The sequence below is a fragment of the Heterodontus francisci genome, chromosome 7 (genome assembly GCF_036365525.1).
Source record: "Heterodontus francisci isolate sHetFra1 chromosome 7, sHetFra1.hap1, whole genome shotgun sequence".
Classification (NCBI taxonomy): domain Eukaryota; kingdom Metazoa; phylum Chordata; class Chondrichthyes; order Heterodontiformes; family Heterodontidae; genus Heterodontus; species Heterodontus francisci.
Window position 1 is genome coordinate 38,210,623 of NC_090377.1, and position 15,591 is coordinate 38,226,213.

A 15,591-nucleotide genomic window follows, 5' to 3' on the forward strand; every position below is an offset into this window, starting at 1 on the left:
GGTTCTTTTCAGAAGAACAAAGAAGGTTAAGAGAAAATCTGACAAGACTGTTAAAATTCTGAGGTGTTTTGATAAAGTTGTAGCTGCTACTTCAAGATGCCTATGGTGTGGCTTCATTGATCTGGATGTTGGCAAGAATCTTGCTGTTTCTCCAACTATACTTCTGCCCATGCTTGCAAAAGAGATGTGCCTCATGAATGGCTGCTTGTTCACAAGACATTAATAGTTGAGGAAACCCATTTGGCCCATCATAATTCAGCCATCCAAAACAACCCTACACTCTCCATTTTGCATGTTGTGATTTATTGAATGATTCTAGGATTTATGCCTCCATCACACTACCCTGAATTCCATTTTAGGTGTTGATCACTTTTTGTGTGAAAAACCTCCTGATATCAGCCCTAAAGTTACCTGTTAATAATTTGAATCTGTGTTCCTTTGTCCTCCTCCTACAGTTTAATTTAAAGTGGTATTCTGAGTAACTTTTTCCATACAATTTAGTGTCATACGTCTATAAATCACCTCTCAAACACCTTGGACTGGATTTTATAGAGCCCTCGATGTCGGGATCCATAACGGGGGAGGGGGATGCCTGAAGATTGCCCTGGATGAGGCCCGCCACGGACCTTGTAGCTGGAAGGGCCTGGCCTGATATTACCAACAGCGGCAAGGACTCATGGCGGCCCCCCTGCCGTTTGGCGATGGGACCGCAATTTTAATATTTAAATAAATTAAAATACTGAATTAATTACTCTCCCGTTGCCTCCGGATGTCCCGCTACAATCTTCAGCCCGGCGGCCCGCACTCCCGCGCCTTTGGATCCCTGTCTGGGGAAATGAGGCGCAGCACTGGTAGGGAGGAGGTATGTTTCACAGTGTGGGATGGGGGGTGGAAAACGAGGTCAAATTAATGTCATGGGTGTAGGGGATGGTGGGAAGGGTTATAGTTTAAAGTTTGTGCAGTTGAGGGGGGACAGGTCAGATGGTATAGGTAAGTGTTTTGGGGGGGGGGAAGGGCAAATTATTAATGTAATTGTTATTCGGGGGGTGGGAGAGGGGCAAAAGAGATATATTTATTTAATTTCAATAAATCTTTCTTTAAATATTTAAATTTGCCAGTAGGACTAACAGCCCTTTAAAAATGGCTTCAGTGCCTGTGCACAGGCAGCTGACACCATTGCCGGGGACAAACAACCTTCCCCCTCCATGTGATCAGGGAGTGGCCTACCCCCGGCTATTTAAATGAGCCGCTGTCCTTGGAATCGTGGTGGCTGTTTGGCAGCCCGCCATGTTTTTGCCTGCTGCCGGGCTTATAAAATTCAGCACTTTGAGTGTGAAATTTAACTTTGGTAGGTGTGCAAAACAAGCAGTAATGGATTGGCCACCCAATATGTACCTCATATGATTTTGGATGAGAAAATTAGCTGCTTTATTTGACAGGAAAGAATTCCTCTCCACCATCGTTAATAGTCAAAGGGTACAGGAGGGAGAAGTTTTCACACTGCCCGTTTTCTATTAATCTAAAATGACCATATTAATTATTTACTTCAGATATTTGGCAAACAAATCATGAGCTGGCGGGCCTCTCCCGGAGGTATTTTCTGGGCCCACTGCCACAACCTCCGACATCGGGTGGCTGGTAAAATCCATCCCAGTGTGTTTTATTAGAATTGTATTTTAACCCTTGATTGTTTTAATGGTCAGTAAACAGACAAATGACAAGATAGATAAATGTTTATTAAACGATACCTGAAAATATTTGCCACTTCACTCACACACACACACATACATGCACACGCACAAGAAAAGAAAGAGACTAAAAAATAGCATGCAATTAGGTCTGATGGTTTTTAAAACAAAGAGGTCATTGGAAAACCTTGGTGGTTTCCCTGGGAGGAAGTTATAAAAATGGTGCAAGCCTGTTTTTCCTTTTTCCTGGTTCACTGACATCAAACATTGGAAAGTTTCAGGTGGACGGATGCTTTGCAGCAGACTACTTTGGTTCAATCTCAGTCACAGTTCAATGGCAAATATCTTGTTGCAATTTCTCAGGCAGAGTTTCAAGGTCACCTTTCGTCTCTGCCTCTAGATAATTTAAAGATGGTATTCTGGCAGGGTCTTCCTTCTTGCTGAGATGTGTATCTCTTCCTTCTGGCTTTCTGCACAGAAAATGTCTCTGATTAAAAACTCCTTATCAGAGACTTGGTTTCTGTCAGGTGACCCAGGTTTCTCTCCCATTGTGTTTTTCATAAATGGTGTTTGATTGAGTGGCCATTGTTAGACAATGGGTTTGGATGATGCTCATCTCTATGCCATCTTGATAAAGTGATGTTTTTTCACGCCCAATATCCTGAGTTTGAGTCTGGGATCTCCCTGTTTGCAAAGTAATTGTTAACCCAACTTGTTGAATAGAGGTAGCTGTGAACATTGAATAGGCCGTTTGCAATTGTAATGCTTCTTCAACACTTGACCAGACATGACAATTGGTTTAGGATTCCGGCAGTTACCATGTGTATTTGCAGTACAAAAGAGGTCACCTGACCTCAGACTCCATCTTGTTTTGCAGCAAAATGTGTACGTTTTGAGTTCAATTCACCAGTTCATTTTATGGTTCATAATTTCTCCTTGTGTGACACATATATTTGTTTTTAGCAATTTGACTTTGGTTAAGTATCATTATGCTGGAGCTGAATTAAAACCTGAATGAGTTGTATTTCCTTTGGAATGTATTGGAGATCTTTATATGACTTCATTATATCCTTTGGATAGAATTTACTCCATGTGATTAATCCCTGTTCTGAATATATTTTACTTGTACCTTTTCCCTACCACCCAGAATTCCAGTGCAATTCTGCTTGAATTTCTCAAGCTAGGCTCAAGAAGGTCTTGGTAGTTTTAAGCACGTTTTTCCTTTCATTTTGCAAATTTCCATTCATTTATTTTATGATTGGAGCAAGATTTTGAGTAGCAGCAATAATAGGTGATGAGTCCATCAAATCTTTCTACTAAATGCTTATAACTAATTTTTAATTTAAATTAACAATCAGAGTAACCAATAGCCCAAACTTATTTATATTTCTAAAACTACTTAACAGAGACCAATTTAACACATTATCTTGAATATTACTCTATGAATGTATTATTTACAGTTTATTTCGCTACCACAGGTTCAGTGACTTGTGCTCCTGATCTGTTCCAATGTCCCAACTCTCACGTTTGTCTCCCAAAACATTGGCTGTGTGATGGTGATAAAGATTGCCCAGATGGAAGTGATGAACTCTCCACAGCTGGTTGCAGTAAGTATTGCTGCAAACAATTGTCTTGGTCTATTAAGGCAAGAATTCACAACAGTTATACAGTGGGCCGGATGGTTAGAATCTATACTGAAGGATGTGATAAATGGATACTTGGACAATAATGATCTGATTGGGCATAGTCAACATGGATTTATGAATGGGAAATCATGTTTGACGAACCTATTGGAGTTTTTTGAGGATGTCACTAACAGAAATAATATAAACTTGGATTTTCAGAAGGCTTTTGATAAATTCCCCCACAGGAGGTTGATTAGCAAAATTAAAGCACATGGTAATGTACTGGCATGGATTAAGGATTGGTTAACAGGCAGAAAACAGAGTAGGAATAAGCAGTAAAATAAAAGCAAAATACTGCGGATGCTGGAAATCTGAAATAAAAACAAGAAATACTGGAACCAGTATTCTTCGGAACCCGAAGAAGGGTCACTGACCCGAAACGTTAACTCTGCTTCTCTTTTCACAGATGCTGCCAGACCTGCTGAGTGGTTCCAGCATTTCTTGTTTTTATGTAGGAATAAGCAGGTCATTCTCGCATTCGCAGGCTGTGACTAGTGGGGTACTGCAAGGATCAGTACTTGGGCCCCAGCTGTTCACAATATATATCAATGATTTGGATGTGGGGACCAAATGTAATATTTCAAAGTTCACGGATTACACAAAACTAGGTGGGAATGTGTGTTGTGAGGAAGATGCAAAGCGGCTTCAAGGGAATTTGGACAGACTTGTTGAGTGGGCAAAATCATGGCAGATGGAATATAATGTTGAAAAATGTGAGGTTATCCACTTTGGTAAATGGAATAGATGTGCAGAGTATTTCTTAAATGGTAAGAGATTAGAAAGTGTAAATATACAAAGGGACCTGGGTGACCTCGTCAGTAAGTCATTGAAAGCTAACATGCAGGTGTAGCAAACAATTAGGAAAGCTAATGGTATGTTAGCCTTTATCGCAAGAGAATTTGAATTCAGGTGCAACAAAGTATTCCTTCAATTATATAGAACCTTGGTTAGACTGCACCTGGAGTACTGTGTGCAGTTTTGGTCCCCTTACCTTAGGAAAGATATTATTGCCATGGAGGGAGTGCAACGAGTGTTCATCAGACTTGTTCCTGGGATGGCGGGACTGTCCTATAAAGAGAGATTGGGGAAACTGGACTTGTGTTGTCTGGAGTTTCGAAGAATGAGAGGTGATCTCATTGAAACCTACAAAATACTTAAAGGCTAGATGCTGCTAAGATGTTTCCCCTGGTCGAGGAGTTTAGAACAGGGGAAACAATTTCAAAATAAGGGGGAAGCAACCTAAGACAGAGATGAGGGGAAATTTCTTTACTCAGATGGGGTTGTGAATATTTGGAATGCTGTACCCCAGAGGGCTGTGGAAGCTCAGTCATTGAATATGTTTAAAGCAGAGTTTGACAGATTTCTAAATACCATGACATAAAGGGATATGGGGATAGTGTGGGAAAAAGGCATTGAAGTGGACAATCAGCCATGATCATATTGAATGACGAAGCAGGCTCGATGGGCTGAATGGCCTACTCCTGATCCTATGTTCCTGTGTTCCTATGATTCTGGAAAATGAACAAATAAAGTTGCATTGACTGCATCATTCAGAAAGACTGAGTGAGTTATGACAGACATGCTACGAATGGTTTACTTTGTATAACCCTAACTAGTTCATATGTAGTTAGAGGAGATAGTGTGACATACAGCATAACAGCTTGTGTTGTGGTCCAGTGCATGCCAAGTTCAACAGTAGTACTGGGAAATGGAAGATCTGTAAGCCATGTAAAGAATGTTAATTAAAGGTATCAGATGAACTTTTCCTCCCTTTAATTTAATCGCACACCACAGATTTGGGTTGGAGATTTGCAATTTATGGGGTAAGTTTTCAACATGCTGCCGAGACTGCTTGTAAAATTGACATTGTGGGTAAGCTGATCATTAACGAAACCATGAAAAATCAATAGAAATGAAAATCAGATGTTTTTTGTAAGGCACGGCCAATCTACAACACTACTTTTACACCCTGGCTGAAAGATGAAAATCTCCCCCCTTCTAAGATTTACTCGGTACTTTTAGTGTAGCTTGCCTTTGAACCATCTTACATTACCCAGGCCAAAGCATATTTAAAGTTGTACAAACCAAACACAATGGAGAAGCAGTTGAATGTTGTTGAATGGATTAATTAGATTTTCCCTGCCAGAGCTATCAAAGGTTACGACCATCACAGAAATTCATGAGCTAACATTGCTTATTAATACATCCCTGACAACATGATTAATACCATCATGCTATTAAGCATCGAGTTAACGCTTAGCACTTGGGTGAAATGACAGTCATTACAGGCACAAACATAGTCTAAGTACATTCCACTGGGGCAATATTTCCTGAAGTTACCTAAGTTACAGCAGAACTGCTTGGAAAAAGGTCAGGGCATCAGTTTAATATCTCAACTGTAAGATAGCACCTCGAACGATGCTGCATTCCCTCAATGCTGTACTAAATTGGAATCCTAGAAGTGGATTCAATCCCTGAACTGAAACTTCAATGTAATTAACTACAGACTTAGAGGCAGAAGTTCGACCACTGAACCAAGGCTAACAATAATGGTTTCAAACACCAAATTTTTAGGCCATTTTTGCTATAAGTAACAATTTTATCTTTTTCATTTTTGTGGAATATTATAACTAAACTTCAAATATATTCAATTGCAAAATTAATTATAATTTTTTTTGATGAAGCATTGATGCACATGCAATTTATTAGGTTTTAGGACTTTTTCATACATGTTTGGAAAAAACAGTTTTGACTTCATTCATGGAGCCATATGCTACTGCAATAACTTCAACTTGTATAATAACCATTACATACACTTACCAACATTAATTTCATCTAATGTTTTTCCTTATTCTAGCACATAATAGCACGTGTGACAACAAAACTTTCATGTGTCAGAACAAATTGTGTGTTCCACAATATTTTGTATGTGATCATGATGATGATTGTGGAGATGGATCTGATGAACCTCCAGAATGTGGTAGGTACAAAATATTCTGCATATCGAAATGTTGATGGTACTCTGAATTGGATTAATTTTAATGATGCCAATATTGCCTTGGGATAACATAATCAAGGGCTCTAACCATACACAAGAGCAAAATAGTGCGATGCTGGAAATCTGAAATAAAAACAGAAAATGCTGTGAATACTCAGCACGTTTGGCAGCATCTGTGGAGAGAGAAACAGAATTAATGGCTGGAATTTAATGCCACCACCCCCCCCCCCCCCCTCCGCACAGAGAAGGGCTAGGAGGTGGGGTACCCAAAGCATTGCAACGGAAGACGGGGGTGGTGGTGGGGGACGGAGGGCCCCACGAATATGTTAGGGGGGTGGTGGAGGGAAAGGCCGAACCCAACCTTCCCACTGAGGCCTTGAAGTAACCAATCAATAGTCACTTAAGGGCTTTTTCCCACCGCCACTGGAATTAAACCAATGGTGGGGGAGGGGGGGTCTCCGCCATGCGGGGAGGTCTCCCAGTAAAGCAAGGCGGCCAGCCCGTGGGCTTGGCAGGAGGCCTTCTCCATGGGCAATCGGTGGCCCATGGAGGGCCCCTGGTGGCAAAGGCTGCCCATCTGGTAATACTCCCCCACCCTCCAACCCCCTCCATCTCCAGGGCCTGCCAGACTGGGCCCGATGACCCTACCTCAATTACCTCCGTTACCTCTAGTCCCGGCTCCAGTGCTGGGCATGGTCCCAGGCCTTCTGTAATACTAGCAGTGGCCACCACTCCCAGTGGCACTGCCGATACTACTGAGCTTCCAGCCTTCTGATTGGCTGGCAGCTCTTGGATGCAGGATCCCCGTGCTTAAAGGATGGGATCCTGGTGCCGGGTAATTAAGTGCCTGAGCACCACTGAATTGTGCCGGAGTGGGTGTAGAGGTTGGGGGCTCTGAAAGGCTGAGGCGGGGGTTCATCTCATCTTTTTGGCCTGGCATTGGGTGTCCCGCCAGCACAACTAAATTCAACCCAAGATATCAGGTCAGTGACCCTGCGCCAGAATGTCTGTAACCACATCTATATTTTTAATTTGCCTTTTTAAATCGTATTTACCATTTTCTGAATGGCACTTTTCCTCTCAGATAAGGTTTTACTTGACCAAATGGTTAAGTTACATGTTCATATTAAGAGTGAGTGATACAACATTGACTATTTTCAACATTTTCCCAATTGAACTCCAGAGTTTAAGTGGAAGTTCCCAATACAAGGGCTGGAAGGTATGAACTACCTAGTAAACCTGCGGGTAGCACTTTTCATCTGGGAATTTATTCATTGGCCAGTGCAATATACAATAATCCCATTTTTGTTCTCTTCATACTACCCCATGCGACCAATTTTCCTTTTTGTTTTATTCTCTTTACTCCGACCTCCTTACTTCTGATCTTCCCTCCTTCACTGAATGCTTTTGATGCTTATACTATCTCTACCCTTACTACCAACAGTGCAATTCTATAACAGATTCAACATTATAATGGGCTGAAAAAGCCCCTGAAATAAAAATTTATGTGAATGCTGATCAAAAAAAAAATCAACCACGGATCAACTACTCCAAAGTTTTGTGACACACCTTTGAAACCGTACAATGTAGAAAAAGTGGTATAAACCTCAAGAGTGTTCTACCATGTTAGAAGGTGGAATTTGAATTCAATAAATAAATCTGGAATTAAAAGCTAGTCTAATGATGGCCATGAAACCATTGTCGATTGTTGTAAAAAAACTATCTGGTTCACTAATGTCCTTTAGGGAAGGAAATCTGCTGTCCTTTTCTGATTTGGCCTACATGTGGCTCCAGACTCACAGCAATGTGGTTGACTCTTAAAATCCCCTCTGAAATGGCCTATCAAGTCACTCAGTTCTTTCTAACCACTACAAAGTTGATAACGAATGAAACAAGACGGACCGTCCGGCATTGACCTAGGCACCGGAAACGACAACAGCAAACTCAGCCCTGTCAACTCTGCAAAGTCATCCTTACTAACATCTGGGAGCTTATGCCAAAGTTGGGAGAGCCATCCCACACACGTGTCAAGCAACAGCCTGATATAATCATACTCACCGAATCATACCTTACAGACAATGTCCCAGATCACCATCCCCAGTTATGTCCTGTCCCACCAGCAGGACAGACCTAGCAGAGGTGGCGGCACAGTGACGTACTGCCAAGAGGAAGTTTTGCCCTGGGAGTCCTCAACATCGACTCAATGAAGTCTCGTGGCATCAGATCAAACATGGACCAGGAAAACTCCTGCTGATAACCACCACCCCCCTCAGCTGATGTATCAGTACTGTTTCATGTTGAACACCACTTGGAGGAAGCAATGAGGGTGGCAAGGGCACAGAATGTACTCTGGGTGGGAGACTTCAAGGTCCATCACCAAGAGTGGTTCGGTAGAACCACTACTGACCGAGCTGACTGAGTCCTAAAGGGCATAGCTACTAGACTGTGTCCGTGGCAGGTGGTGAGGGAACTAACAAGAAGGAAAAACATATTTGACCTTGTCCTCACCGATCTGCCTGCTGCAGATGCATCTGTCCATGACAGTATTGGTACTAGTGACCACCGCATAGTCCTGTAGAGTCAAAGTCCCGACTTCACATTAAGGATACCCTCTATCGTGTTGTGTGGCAATACCACTGTGCTGAGTGGGATAGATTTTGAAAAGATCTAGCAATGCAAAATTGGGCAACCATGAGGCGCTGTGGGTCATCAGCAGCAGCAGAACTGTATTCAACCACAATCTTTAACCTCATGGCCCGACATATTCCCCCACTCTACCGTAATCATCAAGCCAGGGGATCAACCCTGGTTCAATGAAGAGTGCAAGAGGGCATGCCAGGGCCTACACCAGGCATGCCTCAAAATGAGGTGTCAACCTGGTGAAGCTACAACCCGGGCAACCCAGGAACACCTGCATACGAAACGGCATAAGCAGCATCTGATAGACTGGGCTAAGCAATCCCACAACCAATGGATCAGATCAAAGCTTTGCAGTCCTGCCAGATCCAGTCATGAATGGTGGGGGAGCCCAGCATATCAGTGCAAAAGATAAGGCTGAAGCATTTGCAACAATCTTCAGTCGGAAGTGCCGAGTGGATGATTCATCTCGGCCTCCTCTTGAAATCTCCAGTATCTCCAATATCTTCAGCCAATTCGATTCACTCCGTGTGATATCAAGAAATGACTGAAGTCACTGGATACTGCAAAGTCTATGGGCCCTGACAACATTCCGGCAATAATACTGAAGACCTGTGCTTGAGAACTTGCCGTGCCTCTAGCCAAGGGGCCAATATTGCTACAACACTGATATCTACCCAGCAATGTGACAAATTGCCCATGTATGTCCTGTGCACAAAAAGCAGGACAAATCCAACCTGGCCAATTACTGCCCCATCAGTCTCCTCTCAATTATCAGTAAAGTGATGGAAGGTGTCGTCGACAGTGCTATCAAGCGGCACTTGCTTAGCAATAACCTGTTCAGTGACGCTCAGTTTGAGTTCCACCAGGGCCACTCAGCTCCTGATCTCATTACAGCCTTGGTTCAGTCATGGACAAAAGAGCTGAACTCAAGGGGTGAGGTGAGAGTGACTGCCCTTGACATCAAGGCAGCATTTGACCGAGTATGGCATCAAGGAGCCCCAGCAAAACTGGAGTCAATGGGAATCAAAGGGAAAACTGTCGACTGGTTCGAGTCATACCTGGCACAAAGGAAGATGGTTGTGGTTATTGGAGGCCAACCATCTCGGTCCCAGGACATCACTGTAGGAGTTCCTCAGGCTAGCCTCCTACGCCGAACCTTCTTCAGCTTCATCAATGACCTTCCCTCCTACTTAAGGTCAGAAGTTGGGGATTTTGCTGATGATTGCACAATGTTCAGCACCATTTGTGACTCCTCAGATACTGAAGCAGCCTGTGTCCAGACACAGCAGGAGCTGGACAACATTCAGGCTAGGGCTGATAAGTGGCAAGTAACATTTGTGCCACACAAGTGCCAGGCAACGACCACCTCCAACAAGAAAGAATCTAACCATCCCTCCTTGCAATTCAACAGCAGTACCATCGCTGAATCCCCCACCATCAACAACCTGGGGATTACCATTGACCAGAAACTTAACTGAACCGGCCATATAAATACTGTGGCTACAAGAGCAGGTCAGAGGCTGCAAATTCAGCGATGAGTAGCTCACCTCCTGACCCCCCAAAGCCTGTCCACCATCTACTAGGCACAAGTCAGGAGTGTGATGGAATACTCTCCAGTTGCCTGGATGAGTGCAGCTCCAACAACATTCAAGAAGCTCAACACTTTTCAGGATAAAGCATCCCGCTTGATTGGCACCTGATCCATCACCTTAAATATTCACTCTCCCCACCACAGGTGCACAGTGGCAGCAGTGTGTACCATCTACAAGATGCACTGCAGCAACTCTCAAATACTCCTTCAACAGCACCTTCCAAAACCACAAGCTCTATCACCTAGCAGCAGATGCATGGGAACACCACCATGTTCCCCTCCAAGCCACAAACCATCCTGACTTAGAACTATGTCGCTGTTCCTTCACTGTCGCCAGGTCGAAAGCCTGGAAGTCCCATTCTAACAGCAATGTGGGTGTACCCACATGACATGGACCGTAGTGGCTCAAGGTGGTGGTGCACCATCACTTTCCCGAGGGCAATTAAGGATGGGAAACAAATGCAGGCCTTGCCAGCGATGCTTACAATCTAGAAATGAAAAAAAGTAGAAAATAGGGCACTGCAGGCAGTTAGCTTGGCATCGGTCATTGGGGAAAATAGAGGAATCCATTATTAAGGAAGTGGTTACAGGGCACTTAGAAAATCATAATATGATTAGGGAGAGTCAACATGGTTTTATGAAAAGAATATCATGTTTGACAAGTCTTTAAGACTCTTTTGACGATATAACTAGTATGGTAAATAAAGGGGATGTAATCTATTTGGATTTTCAAGAGGCATTCGATAATTTATCACAAGAAAGCTTGGGGGTAATATATTAGCATGGATAGAGGATTCATTAAAGGACAGAAAATAGATAGTCGGAGTAAATGGATCATTTTCAGGTAGGCAGGCTGTTACTACTGGGGTGCCGCAAGGGTCAGTGCTGGAACCTCAGCTATGTACAATGTATATTAATGACTTAGATAAAGGGATCAGTTGTCATGTATCCAGGTTTTCTGGCAATACAAAGCTAGGTGGGAAAGTAAGCTGTGAGGAGGACACAAAGGTGGAAAACTGGAGCTGGTTCTGCCTTTGGGTCAGAAACCCGAATCTGGGCAAACCTGATTAAAATTCAGATTTTCATGCGGGTGAGCTCTTAGTTGGTATGGAGATGGGTTTCCTGTCCACTTAGAGCTAATGGTGGTGGGAATGGAGGTGAGTCAGATGAAGTATGGGACTTATTTAGACACCCCACGGCAGCCATCGCAGAGGCTGCTGGTTGCCCTGAGCGAGAGATTTATGGGTTTGTGCCAAAGCTTTTCACTGCACCAGACATGTCACAGGAGAGTCAGAGGCCTGGCACCCAGGGCAGGGCAACCCCTCGCTTCATGGATGTCAACCTGAATCTAACGCTGGAGGCAGTGAGGTTGGGGAGGGTGGGCTTCTTCTCGGAGGGTGGCAGGAGGTAGCCACCTCACCATGCAGCAGAGGGCACCTCTCTGTTCAGTGTCCTCTCCCTCCACCTCATCGTCCTCCTCCTTTCGTACCTCCTGTTCCTGCTCCTCCCGCAATGAGCTGTCTCCATCCAGGGCCTCACCGTTCTCATGGTCCATGCCTCTCTGGAGGGCAATGTTATGGAGAGTGCAGCAGATCACCACAATGACAGAAACCCTTTCAGGAAGGCATTGGAGGGCACCAACCAACCAGTCCAGGCATCTGTATCACACCTTCAAAAACCTGATGGCTTGCTCAGTGGAAGTCCTGCTGACTAGGTGGCATTGGTTATATCACTTCTGTACCTCTCTTTGGGGCTCCCGTAGAGGGGCCAGTATCCATCTCTTCAAGGGATATCCCTTGTCCCCTAGGATCCATTCACGCACTTTGGGGTTTGGAGTGAGACAGCCTGGACTGATGGAGAATGAAGGAGGGATGCTCATGGAGGAACCTCTTGTTGTGGTCACAGACCAGTTGGATGTTGAGGGAGTGGAAGCCCTTTCTGTTGATGGATTTCTCTGTCCAGTCACTGAGTGCCGTAATGGCCACATGGGTGCAATTAATGATGCCCAGCACCTGGGGAATTCCAGCAATGGAAGCAAATCCAATGTCCTCTGTCCCTGTGAGGCCAAGCCCATCATCAAATGAATGTGCTGTCCAGCTCTGGCAAAGAGGACAAGATTGACCAGTGAGATGGAGTGATGTGCAGTCGTATGCAAAATGCCACAAAGGTCCACAGCTGATCCTTAGAAAGAGTCAGAAGTGAAAAAGTTCTTTGACAGCCATTGGCAATGCATGGTGACCAGTGCTCGGAGGTGTGAGGTCTTCAGCGACAAGAGCACAGATATCATTGACCATCTGCATGGAGAGTCGCAGTCTTCTGCAGCACTAGTTCTTGTTTACCTCCAGGTAGCTTCGTCTTTGGCAGTAGATCCTATGGTGAGGGTATGGCCTCCATTGCCTTCCTGCCCCTCTTTCCTATCCCATTCTTTCCTAATGCCTCGGGTTCCACCCTTCTTGCGAGGGTGTTGCCCCTCATCGCCACTGGACCCAAAATCTGACATTCATGCCCTCAATGCCAGCTGCAGCCTTCCTTTCAGACTAGTAGATATCCTACTGTGATTGGCAGCCTTGTTCCCTGCTCTTCTGTCCCCACGATGCCAGGGGGATGGCAAGCCCATTCAGTGCTCAAGCACTGAGTGCCTACTCTCCCTACCACCTGTGCAGCACCAAGGGAATCTACTTAGCCAGTGCCAATAATGCTAAGTCCCTTTTGCCCAGCTGACCCTCTTATGGTGATCAGCGGCACCCCCCCAAGCCCACCAGAAGGGCAGCTAGTTTCATCAGGCGGGTTTTCTGAAGCTTCAACTGCCCGCCAGCCAAGGGTAAAATACCCGTGGCGGCAGGTGGAAGCCCTTAAGTGGCAGTTAATTGGCCTGGGGCAGGCTCGCCGTTTCTCATCGCTGCCACCACCCTTCGTAAATTGGCAGCGGAGACAGGAACGGGTCTGGAAGGGCCCTTCCAGCGTCCCACTCTATTTTATGCTCCCCTCCACCAACAGTCTGCTATTTTAGGGGAGCATAAAATTCTGGCCTTAGTGTTATGACATTGAATGGTGCATTATTAGAGAAAAGATAAAGGGCATTGAAGATGCACCCTCTTTCCAGGCTCTAAGAATCTGTTTGATAATCGTTAATGTGTCAAGGTCATGTCGCTGATTTTTTTTATCTTGGAAGTGGAAATCCTGGTAAGTCACCTAAGGTCAAAGGTAGATGATCATTCAGGTCCATTATCTAAAATGTTACAGTATGACATTTACATCAAAGGTACTGCAGGCAATAATGCACAATGCAACAGTAAATATTAAAACATTTTTTTGCATACTGCAGATCCATTCATTGTCTTGTTAAGTCAAATAGTTGAATTAAACAGAAGTCTAACAATTAATAGCTTTGTGTTGTTTTTCTCACTGATGAGTTTGCAGTCTTTCAAATTTAACATTATCCTCTGAGATTATCTAAGCCTGCAGCTTCCTTGAAATTTAAAGACACACATACCCTTGAATCATATATTGGAGACGAGGCTGCGCTTCTGTGTATTCACCCTCGGGAACTTTTCAAACAAGATTGGGGAGGTAAATATCCCCTGAGATAGCATTCATGTGATTTGTTGCAGCTGCAGCATGCAGGATCTGGTGGACACCAATGTGATCGACTGCAACCACCTCTGCAGTAAATGTCTGCAGCTCAGACTTACATAGAATCATAGAAAATAGGAGCAGGAGTAGGTCATTTGGCCCTTCGAGCCTGCTCCGCCATTCATTATGATCATGGCTGATCATCCAACTCAGTAGCCTGTTCCGGCTTTTGCCCCATACCCTTTGATCCCATTAAACCCAAGAGCCATATCTAACTCCTTCTTGAAAACATACAATGTTTGGCCTCAACTGGTTTCTATGGTAGCGAATTCCACAAGCTCACCACTCTCTGGGTGAAGAAATTTCTCCTCATCTCAGTCCTGAAAGGTTTACCCCATATCCTTGCTTTGTGACCCCTGGTTCTGGACTCCCCCACCATCGGGAACATCCTTCCTGTATCTACCCTGTCAAGTCCTGTTAGAATTTTATAGGTTTCTATGAGATCCGCCCTCACTCTTCTGAACTCCAGTGAATGTAATCCTAACCGACTCAATCTCTCCTCATAAGTCAGTTCCGCCATCCCAGGAATCAGTCTGGTAAACCTTCGCTGCACTGTCTCTATAGCAAGAACATCCTTCCTCAGATAAGGAGACCAAAACTGCACACAATATTCCAGGTGTGGCCTCACCAAGGCCCTGTATGATTGCAGCAAGACATCCCTGCTTCTGAACTCAAATCCTGTTGCTATGAAGGCCAATATACCATTTGCATTTTTTACCGCCTGTTGCACCTGCATCTTAACCTTCAGCGACTGGTGTACGAGAACACCCAGGTCTCACTGCATATTCCCCTCTCAGTTTATAGCCGTTCAGATAATAATCTGCCTTCCTGTTTTTGCAACCAAATTGGAATACCTCACATTTATCCACATGATACTGCATCTGCCATGCATTAGCCCACTCAGTCAACTTGTCCAAATCATCCTGAAGCCTCTCTGCATCCTCCTTACAACTCACCCTCCCACCCAGTTTTGTGTCATCTGCAAATTTGGAGATATTACATTTAGTTCCCTCATCTAAATCATTAATGTACATTGTGAATAGCTGGGGTCCTAGCACCGATTCCTGCGGTACCCCACTGGTCACTGCCTGCCATTCAAAAAAAGACCCATTTATCCCTACTTTTTGTTTCATGTCCACCAACCAATTTTCTATCCATCACAATACATTACCCCCAATCCCATGCGCTTTAATTTTACATGCTAATCTGTTATGTGGGACTTTGTCGAAAGCCTTCTGAAAGTCCAAATAAACCACATCCACTGGCTCCCCCTCATCAACTCTACTAGTTACATCCTCGAAGAATTCTAGTAGATCTGTCCAGCATGATTTCCCTTTCGTAAATCCATACTGACTT

At 44.2% G+C, this 15,591-nt stretch overlaps 1 protein-coding gene across 4 annotated transcripts in view; it reads left to right on the forward strand.

Moving 5' to 3' along the window:
- The window catches only part of LOC137371926 (low-density lipoprotein receptor-related protein 1-like), a 1,827,029-nt gene that overhangs the window by 1,465,001 nt on the left and 346,437 nt on the right, over window positions 1-15,591 (forward strand). For all 4 annotated transcript variants that reach the window (XM_068035008.1, XM_068035009.1, XM_068035010.1 and 1 more), the window contains exons 52-53: window positions 3,167-3,295; window positions 6,231-6,353. In XM_068035008.1, coding sequence (XP_067891109.1) covers window positions 3,167-3,295; window positions 6,231-6,353 — 252 coding nt within the window. The remainder of the gene's footprint in view (window positions 1-3,166; window positions 3,296-6,230; window positions 6,354-15,591) is intronic.